The sequence below is a fragment of the Chelonoidis abingdonii genome, chromosome 16 (assembly GCF_003597395.2).
Source record: "Chelonoidis abingdonii isolate Lonesome George chromosome 16, CheloAbing_2.0, whole genome shotgun sequence".
NCBI classification, from domain to species: Eukaryota; Metazoa; Chordata; order Testudines; family Testudinidae; genus Chelonoidis; species Chelonoidis abingdonii.
The window spans coordinates 17,934,105-17,951,690 of NC_133784.1; the positions used below are offsets into that span (position 1 = coordinate 17,934,105).

Here is a 17,586-nt window from a genome sequence, read left to right on the forward strand (position 1 = left end):
GGAACTATGGGATAGCTACGGAAGAGCTACCCACAATGCAACGCTTCAGAAATCGACGTTAGCCTCGGAGCATGGACGCACAAAGCCGAATTACTGTGCCTAGAGTGGCCGCATGAAATCGAATTTATATCATCAGTTTTATAAAACTGATTTTAGCTAATTCGATATTATCCCATAGTGTGCTGCAGGGAGAGGTGCATGGAACTCATTGGGTCCATTGACCCCAGCAACGCTAGTCCAGTAGTTAGCCCCAGCCATCCAGACGTGACCCCGCCCAGCCCCCCAGGAGAGTCGGCGCCTGAATGACAGTGATGCAGGGACAAAGTCCCTTGGATATAGTTTAGGGACCTCACAACCATACAGACATTTGCCCGCTGGGGATTATGGACAAAAACAGCCCTATATATACACTGTCCCCCTGGGGTATTATCACAGTGCTGCAGGGACATTGCCTCCCAGGGGTGGGAAATCGCAGTGCTGCAGAGACACTGCATCCCTTTGGTGGGATGGAGGTCTAACCGATGTGCAGCTACACCATCCATCGTGAGTATTACCCCAGTGTGACAGGCCTGGTGCATGTTTACGTTCACCCTAGGGGGCCATGTATATCTCTTCCCTCTGGGCTCTGCTGCAGCCTTGGCTCACTCAGGGTAGCCATGGGCTCTAATAGCACTGTCCTGCTGCCCCAATCCTGCACACAGGGCGTGTGCACCACCTGCCGGCTCAGCTGTGTCCGAAGACCCTTGGTTCCCCCACCCGCACTGCCCGGCTTCTGGAGCAATGACAGGGCCAAGGGTCGATTGCATGGTCAGTGGCTCCAAGCTGACAGGGCAGCTCTAGGAGTCATGCAAGTTATTGCAAAGGGAGGAGGAGATAATTGGCTGAATCCTGCCAGAGATAGGCATAGAGAAGTTTCACATCCTGCCCCCACCCCCGGTCGATATGGTCATGCAGGGGGTCACTGTTTATTGAAGCCCAGGAACTTTTGGTGGCAGGGAGCCGAAACCCCCATTACCTGGGTGTGTGTTGGGGGTGAGCGCTGCTTCCCTGTGCCCTGCCTGGGATCCCTTAAATGGTAACCCTCCCCATCCCCAGAGCTGCATTATTGGCTTTTGGCCCAGATGCAAATATTTGCCCAGCGGAGGCGGTGGGGGAATGAGACCTCAGGGCACAGCCCTGCTTTCAACAGTCCAACCTCAGCCTGACCGTTTCTGTACAGGCTCCGTGACAGTCCCTGAGACGCAGCAGGATGGTTCATGCCAGAGCAGTGCTGCTGCTTGCCCTGGCCTGTGACCTCAGCACAGGTAGGAGTGCCCGCCTTGGGCAGCCAGGGCCTGCTGTGAGCCTGCCCTCTCAGTTGGTCAGGGATTAGGGCAGAGGGCCCTTTTGGACTTGGCATGAGGTCCAACAAACCCCTCTCCCTCCTGCAGCTCAGTACTGCTGGCAACTGCCCTGCTGAGGAGGTCTGAGAGCAGGCAGCCAAGATGAGTAGGGCACAGGGGAGACCACAGGGAAAAGCTCCATCAGGCAGGGCATGAACAGCCACTCTCGCCTTAGTGCTCAAACCCCACAGAGGAAAGGACTCTGACCAGCATAGCTGGGTCATGGCTTCAGCCAAAAGGGGAGAGGGAAGTGGACAGCAACGAGCAGCAGTGCCCCTGAGTGGGGCCAGGCCATGGACTGTGTGAGGCAGGAGTGCTGGCAGAGCCTTTAGGGCAGTGCCGCAGCCACTGACTGCACTCACACATGTGCTCTGTCATAGCTCGGCTGCTCACCCATTGCTGGCTGGGGCTCTGATGTGTTTTTTTCCCTGTCTTTGGGCAAAGAGGTGCTGAGACCTCTCAGACAGGACCCCCTGGTGCTGAGGCGTTCCCATTGGAACCCCAGCCTCGGCCCTGACCTAGCCCTTAAGAGACCAGACTATGGCTGAGAATTTTAGATGATACAAAACACAACTTGAAACAGCCCCTTGCTGTAGCCATTGATGTAACCAGTCGCACTGCCGGCCCCACTGCTGATCACTCGGCCGACACGCCAGCCCCTCTGCCTGCCCACATCTGACCCTATTGATGGCCCACCAGCCCTGCTGCCGGCGCACTGGCCCCGTTTGTGGACTGCTGGCCCCTCTACCAGCCCCAGTGATGGCTCCGCTGTCTGTCCATAGCTCTGCTGCCAGCCCAGGCACTTCTGCCTCCCTGGCCCCAGTGCGTCTCTGGACCCCTCTTTGTTCCATGCCCAGGGCTGGGAGAGAGGCCAAAACTGGGCTTCGTCAGCCATGTGGTACCAGGAGTGTGTCTTGATTTGTACCCCAGGGCAGCAACGCTCCCCTCTCAATGAGTTCCAGAGGCTCAAAGCAACCCAGCTGCTATCCCTGACCCAGCGAGGCTCTGGCCCAGAGCAGGATGAGCCTTCAGACACTGAGGAGTGTGCCAGGCGCTGCACGGTACTGTTGGACTGCAGGTGAGCAGGGGAGTGGCCCAGCTAGGGATGCACACAAGTGTGTGTGGCTGCATGTGTGTGCGCTCCCCCATCTGTTGCATGACCGGGTGAAAGATGCGTGCCTCAGGAGAGCTGCAGTCAGGCGCTGGATCCCAAAGCGCAGGCTTCTCAACGTTTTGCACAGGTGGTGATTATTGCCTCCCTTCTCGTGTGTGGGTAACAATGAGCATCACCCCTCTCCCACACTGAAAGAAGGTATTCTGTCCCCCCATCTGCCTCGCCCTAGCCTCTCAATGACTCCTCCCTCCCAAGGCTCATCTGTGCCTCCTAGGGTTTCTCACACACACACTCCAGGCCAAGGGCTCCAGAGGGAACCCTCTTCCCCTCTCCAGCTGGTGGTGAGGAGTCCCGAGGCTGCTAAATCCCACACATACACAGCTGCCCAGATGTGATCAGGGTGGCAGTCTCTCTCACTGTGCCCTCTAATTTTTTGTACACATGTGCGGAATGAATTTTGTTATGTGCGCCAAAAAAGTGAATATAAATCATTGTCCCAGCCTGGAGTGGCTCCAAGCCGCAGCACGGCAAGTGCCTGCTTGGCGCGGCATGTTGCAGGCGGTGGTCTGCCGGTCGCCAGGAGGGCGGCAGGCAGAGTGCCTTCTGCGGCATGCCTGCGGAGGGTCCGCTGGTCCCGCGGCTTCGGTAGACCTCCCGCAGGCTCCCTCTGCGGCATGATGCCTTAGCTTGGGGGCGAAATGTCTAGAGCCGCCCCTGTCCCCAGGTCTCTTGTGCGGGGGAGGCTATGAGTTCTTGGGCTCTTTGCGCTTGCGCACGGGCACACACACTTGAGACTGGCTGCGTATTGCGGCGGTGAGGGAGAAAAACTCTGCTCTCTTATTGTCTCTTTGGTGCCAGGAGGCTAGTTTTTTTGTGTTTTTTTACTCTATTATGCTTAGCTATGCTGTCACTTCCTTGTGTAAAGCAGCTATGGGCGCTACTAGGGTTTGCACCCATTCATCTATTACCACCTTCCCACCCAGCAACTTTCAGGAATGGTCATTTGTCTTCAAAGGGAGTTTACCCATGTATCACTTTAGAGCCTCTTAGAGACAGTAAGATGGTTGGTAGCTTTTCATGCTACTCCCTCTCTCAGGTGTTTACTTTTCTCAAAACTTCCTTTACCATGCGATTGGTTCATTCAACTTGTCCAGAGGACTCAGGGTGTCCAGATATGGGGAAAAGTTGCTTGATATCCAAAGCCTTATATAACAGCTCCCACAAAATGGAATTCTAAATCTGAATCAATTATTCTGGGAATGCCCATGCTTGAGAAAAACCATTTTAAAGAGCTTCTTAGGTCAGATCAAGGCAATGTCGGTTTTAGTAGTAATGATTTAAGTGCAAAAGTGTAATAAGAAAAGCCAAAGAGGAGTTTGAAGAACGGCTAGGCAAAAACTCCAAAGGTAATAACAAAATTATTTTGAAGTACATCAGAAGCAGGAAGCCTGCTAAACAACCAGTGGGGCCCCTTGATGATCGAAATACAAAAGGAGCGCTTAAAGATGATAAAGTCATTGCGGAGAAACTAAATGGATTCTGTGCTTCAATCTTCATGGCTGAGGATGTTAGGGACATTCCCAAACCTGAGCTGGTTTTTTAGGTGACAAATCTGATGAACTGTCACAGATTAAACAGTCACTAGAGGAGATTTTGGAATTAATTGATAAACTCAACAGTAACAAATCACCGGGACTCGATGGCATTCACCCAGGAGTTCTGAAAGAACTCAAATGTGAAGTTGCAGAACTATCCTTTAAATTGGCTTCGGTACCAATGACTAGAAGTTAGCTAATGTAACGCTACTATTTAAAAAGAGCTCTAGAGGTGATCCCGGCAATTACAGACCGGTAAGTCTAATGTCGGTACCAGGCAAATTAGTCTAAACAATAGTTAAGAATAAACTTAGACACAAAAAACATAAACTGTTGAGCGCTAGTCAACATGGTGTCTGTAAAGGGAAATCGTGTCTTACTATTCTATTAGAGTTCTTTGAAGGGGGTCAACAAACATGTGGACAAGGGGGATCCAGTGGACATAGTATACTTAGATTTTCAGAAAGCCTATAAGAACGTCCCTCATCAAAGCCTCTTACGTAAATTAAGCTGTAATGGGATAAAAGGGAAGGTCCTGTCATGGACTGAGAACTGGTTAAAAGACAGGGAACAAAGGCTAGGAATTAATGATAAATTCTCAGAATGGAGAGCGGTAACTAGTGGTGTTCCCCAGGGGTCAGTCCTAAGACCAATTCTATTTAATTTATTCATAAATGATCTGGAGAAAGAGGTAAACAGTGAGGTGGCAAAGTTTGCAGATGATACTAAACTACTCAAGATAGTTAAGACCAAAGCAGACTGTGAAGAACTTCAAAAAGATCTCACAAAACTAAGTGATTGGGCAACAAAATGGTAAATAAAATGTAATGTGGATAAATGTAAAGTAGTGCACAGTGGAAAAAAATAACCCCAACTATACATACATGGAGGCTAATTTAGCTGCAAGGAGTGTGGAAAAAGATCTTGGCGTCATCGTGGACAGATCTCTGAGGATGTCCAACCAGTGTGGAGGGGCTGTCAAAAAAGCAAATAGGATAAGAATCATTAAAAAGGCGATAGAGAATAAGACTGAGAATATATTATTGCCCTTATATAAATCCATGGTATGCCCACGTCTTGAATACTGTGTACAGATGTGGTCTCCTCACTTCAAAAAAGATATACTGTCACTAAAAAAAGTTCAAAAGAGGGCAAATAAAATGATTAGGGGTCTGGAGAGGGTCCCATATGAGGAAAGATTAACGAGGCTAGAACTCTTCAGGTTGGAAAAAAGGCGACTAAGGGGGGAAAAGATAGAGATACATAAAATCATGAATCATGTGGAGAAAGTGGATAAGGAAAAGTTATTTACTTAGTCCCATAATACCAGAAGGGGTGGGGGTCACCAAATGAAATTAATAGCCAGCAGGTTTTAAACAAATACAAGGAAGTTCTTCAAGCAGCTACAGTCAACTTGTGGAACTCCTTGCCTGAGGCGGTTGTGAAGGCTAGGACTATAACAGCGTTTAAAAGAGAACTGGATAAATTCATGGTGGTTAAGTCTATAAATGGGTAAAGAATGGTGTCCCTATCCTCTGTTTGTCAGAGGATGGAGCTTGATGGCATGATAGAGCTCACTTGAGCATTGCCTCTTAGGTTCACTCCCTCTGGGGCACGTGGCATTGGCCACTGTCGGTAGACAGATACTGGCTAGTCTGACCCGGTACGGCCATTCTTATGCTTTTATGGTCTCATTACGGTGAACCTTTCACGGCCAATAATAAATTCCCAAGGCATGGGGCTTCGGACCAATGCAAGAAATTCTTTTTCACAAGGAGAAACGCATGTCTCTGATCCAGGAGCCTGGAGGCATATACATTGCTGTTGATTGAGAGTCACTCTGACAGTTATCTGAGGAGGCCAATTCAATCACAAATGGTAAGGCAAGGGCAGGATAAACCAGAGCAGAAGAACTAATCGAAACTTTGCTTCAAGGTGACCAGGGCAATCTGTTTGTCTGTTCACAGTGTCCAAAGAGTTTGCTTCGTCAGAGAACGTGTCAATGATCTTTCTAGTGAAATTAAAAGTTCCCAAGAGAATTCATAAGGAGTGAGTGTCTCTTGGAGCAGGTTCCTTTCCTATCATATCTACCCTTTAACCTAGACACCGTATTTCACTTGTTGCTATACTAATCTAGGCTTCTAAAAGATGTGATTTTAGTGCCAATAGCCTGGAAGACTGGAAAAATACTAATGTGGTGCCCATCTTTAAAAAAGAAAAGGAGATTCAGGGAGATACAGACCAGTCAGCCTCACCTCAATCCCTGGAAAATAATGGAGCAGGAACTCAAAGAATCAGTTCTGAAGCACTTAGAGGAAAGGAAAGTGATCAAGAACAGTCAGCATGCACTCACGAAGGGCAAGTCATGGCTGACTAAGGTAATTGACTTCTATGATGAGATAATTGGGTGAGGTGAGCAGCGGACATATTACTCTTTGACTTTAGCAAAACTTTTGATATGGTCTCCCATGGTATTCTTGCCAGTAACTTAAAGAAATATGGGTTCGATTAATGGGCTATAGGTGGATAGGAGGCTAGTTGGATCATTGGGCTCAATAGGGAGTAATCACTGGTTCTATGTCTAGTTGGCAAACCATTTCAAGCGGAGTCCCCCAGGGGTTAGTCCTGGGGCTTTCTCTGTTCAATAGCTTCATTAATAATCTGGAGGATGGTGTGGACTGCACTCTCAGCAATTTTGCAGATGACACTAAACTTGGAGGAGTGATAGATATGCTGGCGGGTAGGATAGAGAAGGACCTAGACAAAGAAGAGGTTTGGGCCAAAAGAAATCTGATGACGTTCAATAAGGATAAGTGCAGAATCCTGCTCTTAAGACCGAAGAATCTCATGCATTGCTACAGTCTAGGGACCGAGTGACTAGGCAGCAGTTCTGCAGAAAAGGACCTGGGGATTATAGTGGATGAGAAGCTGGCTATGAATCAAGAGTGTTCCTTTGTTGCCAAGAAGGCAAACGGCATTTCGTTCACACTCTGTTGTCAGCAGATCATTCCTGTCTATTCGACATTACTGAGGCCTTATCTAGAATACTGTGTCCAGTTATAGGCCCCACACTACATGAAGATTTTGGAAAAATTGGAAAGATTCCAGTGGAGAGTACCAAAAATGATAACGGGCCGGAGAACATGACTTATGAGACGAGACTGAGAAAAGTGGGATTGTTTCGTCTGTAGAAGAGAAGAATGAAGGGGGATTTCATAACTGCTTTCAATTATCTTGAAATGTAGGGGTTTAAAAACGATGACTTTAGACTGTTGTCAATGGTAGCAGATGACAGAAGAAGGAGTAAGGTTTTCAATTGCAGTGGGGGAGGTTTAGGTTTGATTAAAATCGTTTTCGTTAGGAGTGTGATGAAATACTGGAAGGAGTTAGCTAGGAAGATGGTGAAATCTTCCTTAGAGGTTTGTGTGATCAGGTTTGACAGATCCCTGGCTGCGATGATTTCGTTGGGGATTGAGCGTGATTTGCAGGGGGTTGGACTAGATGACCTTACGAGGTCCCTTCCAACCTGATATTCTATGATTCTGTTATCATTTTCTCTATTAACCTTAGAAGCGGTTTACTGTACTGTAGTCAACACTTCTCTGATGACTTCCCTGATTATTTCCGAAGTGTGTGTGGGGCATATGTATTAAAAATGTCATCCACATATGAAATTACATGAGAGTGGCGGTCAGGGTGCAAATGTTTCCACATTTTAGTGACGTGAGCATGACAAATACTAGGGGAAGGCTAGAAGCTGCTGGGAGTTCGGCTGAAGGTATTTCCACACTCCAGCACTTTAAGTGCAGAAGCGGAGGGGGCTCGCAAGGAATCTAAAATTTAATACTGGCCTCTTCAGGCTTGTATTAAACTCCCAATGTTACAGTTTCTCGCTGACCTTGACTGGGTAGATGACATTGTTGAAGTGAAAATCGCACATGGGCGATTCTCCGGGATACTCTCAAATCCCTTCACACACACCCCCCCTGCTCCTCCGGGGAAGAGCTGAAAAAGCTCTTAATTAGCTTTTCCATCAGCTAATCAAACAAAATATGCCCAAAACTCTTAGAACACACAAAACGAACAATTCTGTTCTGCAAAAATGTAAATTATATTTAAAAAAACAAAAGAAAGAACTATACCTAGAACTTAGCTTAGTGGTAGATTTAAAAGAGCAATTATAATAATTAAGCATCAATAATTGTTTTCGTTTGGTCCAGCTTAAGGGTTACAAGCAAAATAAAGTATTTGGGACCTAGGATAGATTAGTCCACAAGCCATAAATAAATAGATGAGCTAAACGTAACCGCCTCTTCCAAGACATTTCCTGATCTACTTACATGTGTGGGGATTTAATTATTTTGCATACCTGACTTATGATTTTTACAGAATAGTTTCAGCTCTATCGCCTCTCTCCGGATAACAACAGACAAAAGGTTTGTTGTCTTTCTATTTTAAAACGTTCTAGGCTTCCCATTGGGTCCTTTGGCCAAGTGCCCATTCTCTTCTTTTTACGTATGGATGCAGTCAGACTTTTTAGCCCATTACATGTAAACCAAGTAGCAAACTGCTACCTGGATTTTATAGCTACGTGGCTGGCTTGATATCCATAAAAGCAAACTAACAAACACTTCATTTACCACATGCATAGAGACAGTGCTGGCCAGCCTAGTTCAGGTCTAGTCCAAACCGTCTGGGATATCTTCCTGAAGGTTTAGGAAACAGATCATCAGCTATTATCCCATCTAATCTACTAATCATAATATTAAAAAGTAAACAGTATTTTTCATATTAGAAAGACTACAATGACTTAGAATAGAGAGACACTTTTACTCGATTGATTTTGAAAATCCTTCCAATAAGAGTGGCTCAGCCACTATGTTAGAAGCTCCTGAAACTTCTTGTATTTCAAAATCCTGAAAACCTAAACCCCACTGAAGAAGTATTTCATTAGTTTCTTTGAGTGTGAAGCCATTTCAGTGCAGCATGGTCAGTCTTCCGGTGAAAACGCTGTCCCCAAATTTATGCGCAAGGCTTTTCCAGAACGTAGACAGTGCCGTAATATTCTTTAGCTGAGATTGGGTAGTGGCGGTCCCTCTCAGAACAATTTTTGCTGAGAAATACAACAGGATGGAGTAATTGATCTGGTCTGTCCTGCATTAAATTACTCCTACACCACATTAAGTCCAGGGCCCTAACTTCCAGGTCAGCCAGAAGGGACGCTTTAAGCTGGAGAAAGGCTTTCTGATACATCTCAGTTCACTTAATTTGGCTGTTTTCTCCTGGTTAGGGCTCTCGGTGGGGGTGGGGGGAATGGGAATTTAGCTGTACAACTAATCGGAAATACCCTGTCAAACCCAAAAATAATTTGAACTGATTTTTTTTGTCGGGGACTAGCCGATTTTTGGATAACATTTACTTTAGCCTGTAAGGTTTGATAGTTCCTTGACACACTTGGGGTCAATGGCATCTTACCCTTTTTAGGCCTATTTAATAATTTTTGAAAGGTTAATCCTGCCATCTTTATATGCCAGAAAACAGCTTGGAGGTGTGCCACGTGTTCTGCCCAGGAATCTGACAATACAGATATAGCTTTAAGGTAGGCTACTGCAAATTCCCCAAATCCAGCCTGCACATTATTTACCAGGCTCTGGAAAGTGGCAGGAGCATTTTGCAGATCAAAAGAGGGAACATTAAATTCATAAACCCCTGCATGAGTGACGAATGCTGAACTTTCCTTCTCTGGGTCATCTAGTTGCAGTGGCAACTAGATTAATTAAGTCAAATGTGGAGTCAGAGGCACGTCTCAGTTTCTCCACTATTTCGTTGGTGCATGGCATAGGATTGTTTTTGGGGCTGGACACAGAACTTCACTTACCGTATTCCACACAAAAGCAGATTGCACTGTCTGGTTTGGGACCCAGACCACTGGTGAGGCCCGTGCTTTCTTGGAGGTGTGGCTAACACGCATCTCTAACATATCCTTGCTCTTCCTTTCTATTGTGTTTTGGGGTTGAAGAGTCATTCAGTAGGGTTGAGCTTTATTTGGGAGAACGTCACTTGCGTCAATGATGTGGCACGCACGTTCTGTCCATTCTGGGGTGGCTGAAAAAATTGGCGTGACGATGCACAGCTCCCGGATTTGCCTTCGCTGCCTATGTCCAAGTGAAAGACTGTCTTCTATGCAATCGTTGCGGTTATCTTACTAGTAGACTCGTTCAGCCCATTCAGCGTCGTCTTTACTTTGGTTTTAAACTGGAGAACCTTGATTTCTCGGTAATAAAAGGGCTTTAGAGAATTAACGTCATATATGTTAGATTTTAGTGTAGAGTATGGAACACTGTGACCTAAAGAGGCACTCTCGAAAAATAAAGGGCCCCTTCCACGATACTTCCACGTTATTGGCCTGGAGTGGTTTAAATACCATGACTTCGTCACCTATGCTGAAGGAGTACTAAGTAGCATTTTTATAATAGCAGGCCTTTTGCCCTTATTTAGCATCCTGTAAGTTTTTCTCCAGCAAGCGTTACAGTGTCTCTGAGGGTATTTTGCAGGTTGATTACAAAGTCCTAATTGTTATTTTCCGGAGAAGACGTAACCATCCTCCCATTTGCTGCTTCAACAAGTATAACGATCCCGTAACTTCATGGCTTCAATCTAGTTCAAAGGGAGAAAGCCCCAAAGTGGGATGTGGTATATAGCCTTGTGGGCAAAGATCAACTGCTGTCACGCTAGGTCTCAGTCCTTGGAGTGCTCGTTCACGAATTTACGTATCATGGCCCGAAATCCCATTTAACTTGCACTACGCCATTAGGTTAATGGCGGTAAGGGGTGGGTGGCAACTGTTTATCCCGAGGACCTTCCCACAGACGTTTCATGGTCCCTGCCAGGACTTCAGTTTCCGAATCCGTAAGGATGTCAGCGGGCCAATCTGCCCTTGCAAAAATATCTGCCAATGCCCGGCTCACATTTTTAGCCTTGGTGTTGCTTAGAGCTACTGTTTCCGGCCATTAGGTGGCAAAATCCCTAAAAGTCAATATATTCAGCTTTTCTCTGCGTATCTTCTGACGGAAAGAACCCAGAAAATCCACAGCTTCACGTTGAAATGGAAGCTCACTTATGGGCAGTGGCTGGAGAGGGACCTGGACCTGGTGGTGGGGCTTTTCCACTCTCTGGCGCACCTCACAAGACCAGCTATAGGAAGAAAGAGCCTTGCCCAGTCCCTTCTAGTGGCATGACTTCCCCAACTGGTCTTTGATACTGTTCACGACCACTATGTGATCATAGTCTTAACTTAAGGAATGTGCCCTATACTTAGTTGGAACATCCAACTGTTTTTGAGGATGCCACTCCTCATGCACAACGGAAAGTTTTTCTTAGTATGAGTCCTTCTTCTAGAAAAAACCTGGACCTATTGGAATGCTGGGAAGCAGTGGCTAGCTCTGTGGTACCGTTCAAGGTCCCTTTAGGCTTCCATCTGCTTCCTGCCCTGCCTGGACTGTCTCCCTTTATGCTGGAGACATTAGTTCCCCGCTGTGTTGTGGACTGCAAGGGATGAAGGTGATAAGGTTGTTGCTGTCCATTACGAACTGCTGGTGCCCTAAATTGTATTTCAGGCTCTGATACTCTTTGGCACTGGCTCCCGACTCTGGACAGGTTGCAAGCACGGAATCTGGTGCTGACAATAATTCTTGGGCTCATTCTGGCTGAAGCGTACGAACTGGATGTAGAATGGCTATCATACACTTTGGTCTTGAATCGTGTTCCATCCCCTCCCTCTGGCTCGGTCCCCTTAGGAGGTGCAGGAATGTGGCAGCCTGTTTAGCCTGGCTGCATGTGAGGATGCCCACCCTGTTCGTCGGATTTACACGGTTCGCAAAACCTTCCCACAGAATGGGAATGGCATGATCATACACTGCAAAAGTTAATATTTCTGAAAAGCCCTTCTACTGGACAGGCAACTTGGCTGTTGGTAGGTTAAAAGAAGTTACCTGAAGCGGTTGCACTGTCATTTTGGAGTCTTGGCTGATGAATTTGGGGTCCACCAGGGATTGGCGGATAGTTGACGCTTCTGCTCATGTCCATCCACACAGTAATTTTCCTCCCATCCACATTCACAGTTTCTTTTCTATCTGGGAATATCTGCGAGGCATCTGAACCTGAAGGCTTTCGGTGGGACCCCTGATTGCTGAGTTGAGTTGAGTGTTGCTCGTGGAGCAGTTGGCCTTCACATGCCCCAGCTCATTAATTTTGAAGCATCTGCCAGCTGATTGTGGGCTTGGGCGAGTTGGTTCTTGGAGAGTTGGCTGGTGAGATGAGAAGGCATCTGGCGTTCCCCTAGCTGTGTGGAGGGCCTTGAGAAGTGGGGGTATTAAAGTGATCCTAATGGTGGGGTGTCATCGCAGGTTGCCCCTTCTGGTAGCCAACTGCTACTAACTTACTACTTCTCCGCCACCTGCACCCATTTGGCTGCAATCTCCCCCACCTTGACTCATACATCAGCCTCTGAGCAGACCAGGTCACTCAGCAGTTCCAAGCTGTCACTCTTTCACATGCCCATGGACTTAGGAGGCTGGGTCGAGCAGCACTTCTAAGGTAATCCTCCAATGCCAGAGGTTCAGCGCATCCATATTCTCACTTTCATGTTCGAGTAGTAACACAGGTGATGAGCAACGCCTACAGGAATTTTGGACGCGGCAAGGATCTTTAGCTTATGTAAGCAGAGCGTTGCTACAGAGCAAATGGGAAGCCAAAACACAAAAAGAGAGATTAGACGGAGGGACGGAAGCAACCATCTTGACCATAAAGTTATTTATTGCCAGATATACAAGGAGAAGCCATTGGATAATTGAATTTATCTTAAAATTGATTACAAAAAGTCAGCTTTAGAAAAACTATATGTGATCACACAAGTCAGGTTAAGAAAGCTATAGCTACAATAGGCTAAAAAGAGAGCGAGAGAGCGAGCGCGAGACACATTTAAGTTCTCACCACTCTGTGAAACTTGAACTTTTCAGAGTTCCCAGGCTGTGGTGGAAGGTGAAGGTTCGCAGGGCTTGAGACAGGCAGAACCCCAGTAGAATCAGTCAGAAGATTAAGTTCCAATGGAACTGATGCAGATTTTGGCTAGCGGCGTCAAAACACTAATCTGAGCATGGGCAGGGCTTTTTTTGTAGTGAAACAGCAACAGTTTAAGAAAGAACACCAGATTTGTATATGGGTTAAACTGATGGCTAGAGGGAATTCAGCAAAGTTATTCTGGTGAGGCTAGACAATAGGAACATTTCTGGATATGGGTGGTGTTCCTTATAACTACTGAACTGGATGTATACAGACATCTGTTCATTAACATGAGCAGAGATCCCCAGAATGCAGTGCTTCCCTGATTATCTGGTTCCAGAGTTCCGTGTGACTTTTGTCTCGGGAATCTCTAGTCTCCATTCTGAATGCTTATTGAGATGCTTATGTATTCCATCGCAGATGCAAATGAGATTAGGAGTTTCCTTAAGCTTGTCACTGTTGTCAGGAGGACGTTAGGTATCTTTCCCACTGCATTTTCAGTCATTACTCTATGTCTTTTAATTGGTTTTGGTTCAAGGAGAGGCTTGGATGAGGTCCATCATGAATCAAACTGGCAAGAGAATGGGGCCTGACTCCTCAAAACTAATACGGAGCACTTATATCACCTCCCCAAAGGCCTGAGCTGTCGTCTGTCACTTTGGGGAAAACACCTGGTGTCTTTCTTCTGCCCTATGTTTTCCCACTGGCCGAAGACAGCTGGCTCCCGATTTATAGTGGAAGTGTGTAAGACACACAGAAAAACATAAACTGTTGAGCCATAGTCAACATGGTTTCTGTAAAGAGAAATCATGGCCTACTAATCTACTAGAATTCTTTGAAGAGGTTAACAAACATGTGGACAAGGGGGAATCCAGTGGCGATAGGATCTTAGATTTCCAGACTTCCATTAATGTTAAATTCAGAATGGAGAGGGGTAACTACTGGTGTTCCCCAAGGGACAGTCCTAGGACCAATCCTATTCAATTTATTCATAAATTAACTGGAGAAAAGGGTAGACAGTGAGGTGGAAAAGTTTGCAGCTGATACTTAAACAGCTCAGATAGTTAAGACTGAAGCAGACTGTGAAGAACTTAAAAATCTCACAAAACTAAGTGATTGCGCAACAAAGTTGATCATTTCCTGTTAAGCTCAATCTCTCTGGGGCACCTGGCATTGCACACTGTCAGTAGACAGATACTGGTCTAGATGGACCTTTGGTCTGACCCGGTACGGCCGTTCTTATATTCTTATGTTCTTAAGATTAAAGTTTCCAGAAACAGATTACAGTTTTGTGGGGCCCTGGGCCAGAGAAAGTGGGGGGGAGGGCGGGAGGGGGTTCTTAGCTCGCTGGTCATGCAACAGCCTATTAAGTGATGCACGAGTACTCAGGGCTTTCGAGGGGAGAATCCCACCCTCGGCCCCAACTCATCCCAGCCCCAGACCTGTTGAGGCGGGCGGAGCCAGATGTCCTTCCCCTTGCCCCGACTGAGCCAGACGCAAGATACCTCTTCATTACTGGCCGTATCGGCGGGTTGCTATCGATTTGTAGGGCCTCATATAGTGTCTCATCTAGACCGATATATCGATCCCGAAAAGTGCTCCTGTCAACTCCGGAAGTCCACCAACGTGAACGGCGATAGCGGAGTCCACAGGGGGAGCCGCAGATGTCGATCACACGCCATGCGGATGGGTAGGTAACTCAATCTAAGGTACTCTGACTTCAGCAATGCTATTCATGTAGCTGAAGTTGCATATCATAGATCGATCCCGCACCATAATGTATATCAGCCCTCAATAAAGGGAGAAGTGCCTATCCTGTGTTCCCCCCTGGAGTTGCCACAGTGGGGAGAGGCACCTCTTCCCCGTCAAATGCTGATGCCAGGAGCTTAATCTGGGGAGAGTCCTCACTCATCTCTGGTCCCGGGGAAACCCTCATCTCTCTGCTCAAAGCACGACCAATATGCAACTAAGTGATGCAACCACGGATTTATCAAACCTTATCTTAAAAACCTGTAAGGAAGGAGATTCCACCACCTCCCTAGTAACCCATTCCAGTGCTTCACCACTCCGGAGTGAAAAAGTTTTTTCCTAATATGCATCCTAAACCTCCTCCACTGCGACTTGAGCCCATTATTCCTTGTTCTGCCATTACTCCTTGTTCTGCCATCTGGTACCACTGAGAACATTCTAGATCCTCTTTGGAACCCCCTTTCAGGTAGTTGACAGTGACTATCAGATGCCCCTTCATTTTTCTCTTGTGCAGATTAAACAATCCCAGTCCCCTCAGCCTCGCCTCATAAATCTTGTGCTCCAGTCCCATAATCATTTTTGAAAGCAGCAAGGAATCCTGTGGCAGCTTATAGACTAACAGACATTTTGGAGCATGAGCTTTCGTGGGTGAATACCGGTTTGGAGCATGAGCTTTCGTGGGTGAATACGTCTGACGAAGTGGGTATTCACCCACGAAAGCTCATGCTCCAAAATGTCTGTTAGTCTATAAGCTGCCACAGGATTCTTTGCTGCTTTTACAGATCCAGACTAACACGGATACCCCTCTGATACTAATCATTTTTGTTACTCTCCACTGGAATCTTTACAAGTTTTCCAAAGCCTTCATGTAGTGTGCGGCTGACAACTGGACATAGTACGCCAGATAAGGCCACATCAAAGCCAAATAGAGGGGAATGAGCACATGCCGCGCAGGTTCCAATTGACTCTTGCATTCACATTACAAAATTCAGTCCGTGTATGCATGGGAAATAGCGGAAACACTGGGCACGTCCACACCCTTTCCGCCTGTAGTTCCTTCCCCTATGGACATAGCCTGTTCAACCCACAATCTGCCCCATTCCAGCTCACACCACAGCCTCAGGAGCTGGGAGAGGGAGCCGGTGTGTGGGAGGAGCCAGGATCTGGTTTCTGGGAAGGGCGGAGCTGGCTTGGTGGAAGAGCTGAGTGCTGGAGCTCGGATGGGGGAGGACTCCCCCAGGTTCGCTACGCTCTAGCCAGGCACGAGTGGTGACTTCTGCTATGGGGATGGAACGTGCTGAGGATGAGGTGGGGTCTGCCAGGAGGTTGGGGGCTTTTGGGCCTGTCCCAGCGTGGATGTGACTCTTGGGTTTGATCTTCAGGGCCTTTCACTTCAACCACCAGCGCCATAGCTGCCAGCTACTCCCATGGACCCAGCACTTGTCAGACATCCACATTAAGAAGAACGTCCACTATGACCTCTACCAGAAGAAAGGCAGGTGGCGACAGGGGTGAGGGTTAGGGATGAGGGAGGGATGACGAGCAGGGTGAGGTGGAGGAGCGCAGGGGTTAGGGCATGGGCTGAGAGCTAGAGGGGCATGGGTGTAGGGCAGGGACAGAGGAGGGGGCGGGGGCAGAGGTGGGGGGGTGAGGGCCAGGGGGTGAGTGCAGGGTGGCCCAGGTGCAGGGCGTTGGGCCTGTGGGAGAAGGACAAGGGCTGAATCAGGTTGATCAAACATAATGGCAAGATCCCACTGCTTCATCTGGCCAGCTAGGTACGTCCTACCATGAGCCAAGCCTTAGTGGTTTTGCAGTGAGCAAAGAGGTGAGAGGGCAGAGTGAGGGCAGCAGTGTTCCCAGAACAGACACTTGGCTGCTTGCACAGCCTGGGAGAGGGTTGCATGGGTGGCTGTGTGATATGAAAAGATACCCGGTCGTTCTCACAGCTGCCATGCTGCTGGGCTCCAGCAGTACAGACATTGAGTCCTGCCACCCAACCTACCTCGTGCCAGCCTCTCCGAGGGCAGTGACCTCCTGGAGCCCCAAACTGGCCAGCTATGCACCCTACATGCGCCCGCTCTCCTACCAGTCACCAGTGCTGCGGTGTCTGTCTCTCCTGGTCCGGGCTCCCGACTGCAGGGAAGTTGCCCAGTTTTTACCCCAGCGCTCTAGCGCCCCAGCATGCTCGCTACGAGAATGATGGCTACCTGTTCTTTACTGCTGGTTGGAGCTGGTACGGAGATACAGAAGCCACTAGTGCTGAGCTCTGGTCGCTCTCCCCGCAAACATTCTCCACAAGGCACCCACCCCTGGGCTCACGAGAACATCCTTCTAACCGACAGATTATATGCAGAATTGCATTAGGGGAGATGGGAGGAGCTACCGGGGCATGCGGTCCACGACGGAGGAGGGGAAGAACTGCCAACAGTGGAGGCTGACGTTTCCCCATGATCACAGGTGCTGTGAGGGTAATGCCGACGCCATGCTGGGAATGAGTTGGGGCTCTCCCATGATGGGGCTGCGCCACCTACTGCCCCAGTGATATGGCCAATAAGTATCAAAGTCCAGGGGAGGCCATTTCCCCTAACCAAGGCTGTGGCATCGGCCATGCTTCCAACTCTTCTCTGAAGCTAAAGGATACACATCTCCAATCAGGGTCCTGGAGCTTGGGGCTCCGGCTCGTGAT

The 17,586-nt window shown here is 47.8% G+C and overlaps 1 protein-coding gene across 1 annotated transcript in view; it reads left to right on the forward strand.

The window, feature by feature from the left end:
• Positions 1–17,586, forward strand: part of MST1 (macrophage stimulating 1) — a 52,999-nt gene that overhangs the window by 12,540 nt on the left and 22,873 nt on the right. The window contains 3 exon segments of the mRNA XM_075073059.1: positions 2,240–2,460; positions 16,283–16,395; positions 17,243–17,357. Coding sequence (XP_074929160.1) covers positions 2,240–2,460; positions 16,283–16,395; positions 17,243–17,357 — 449 coding nt within the window.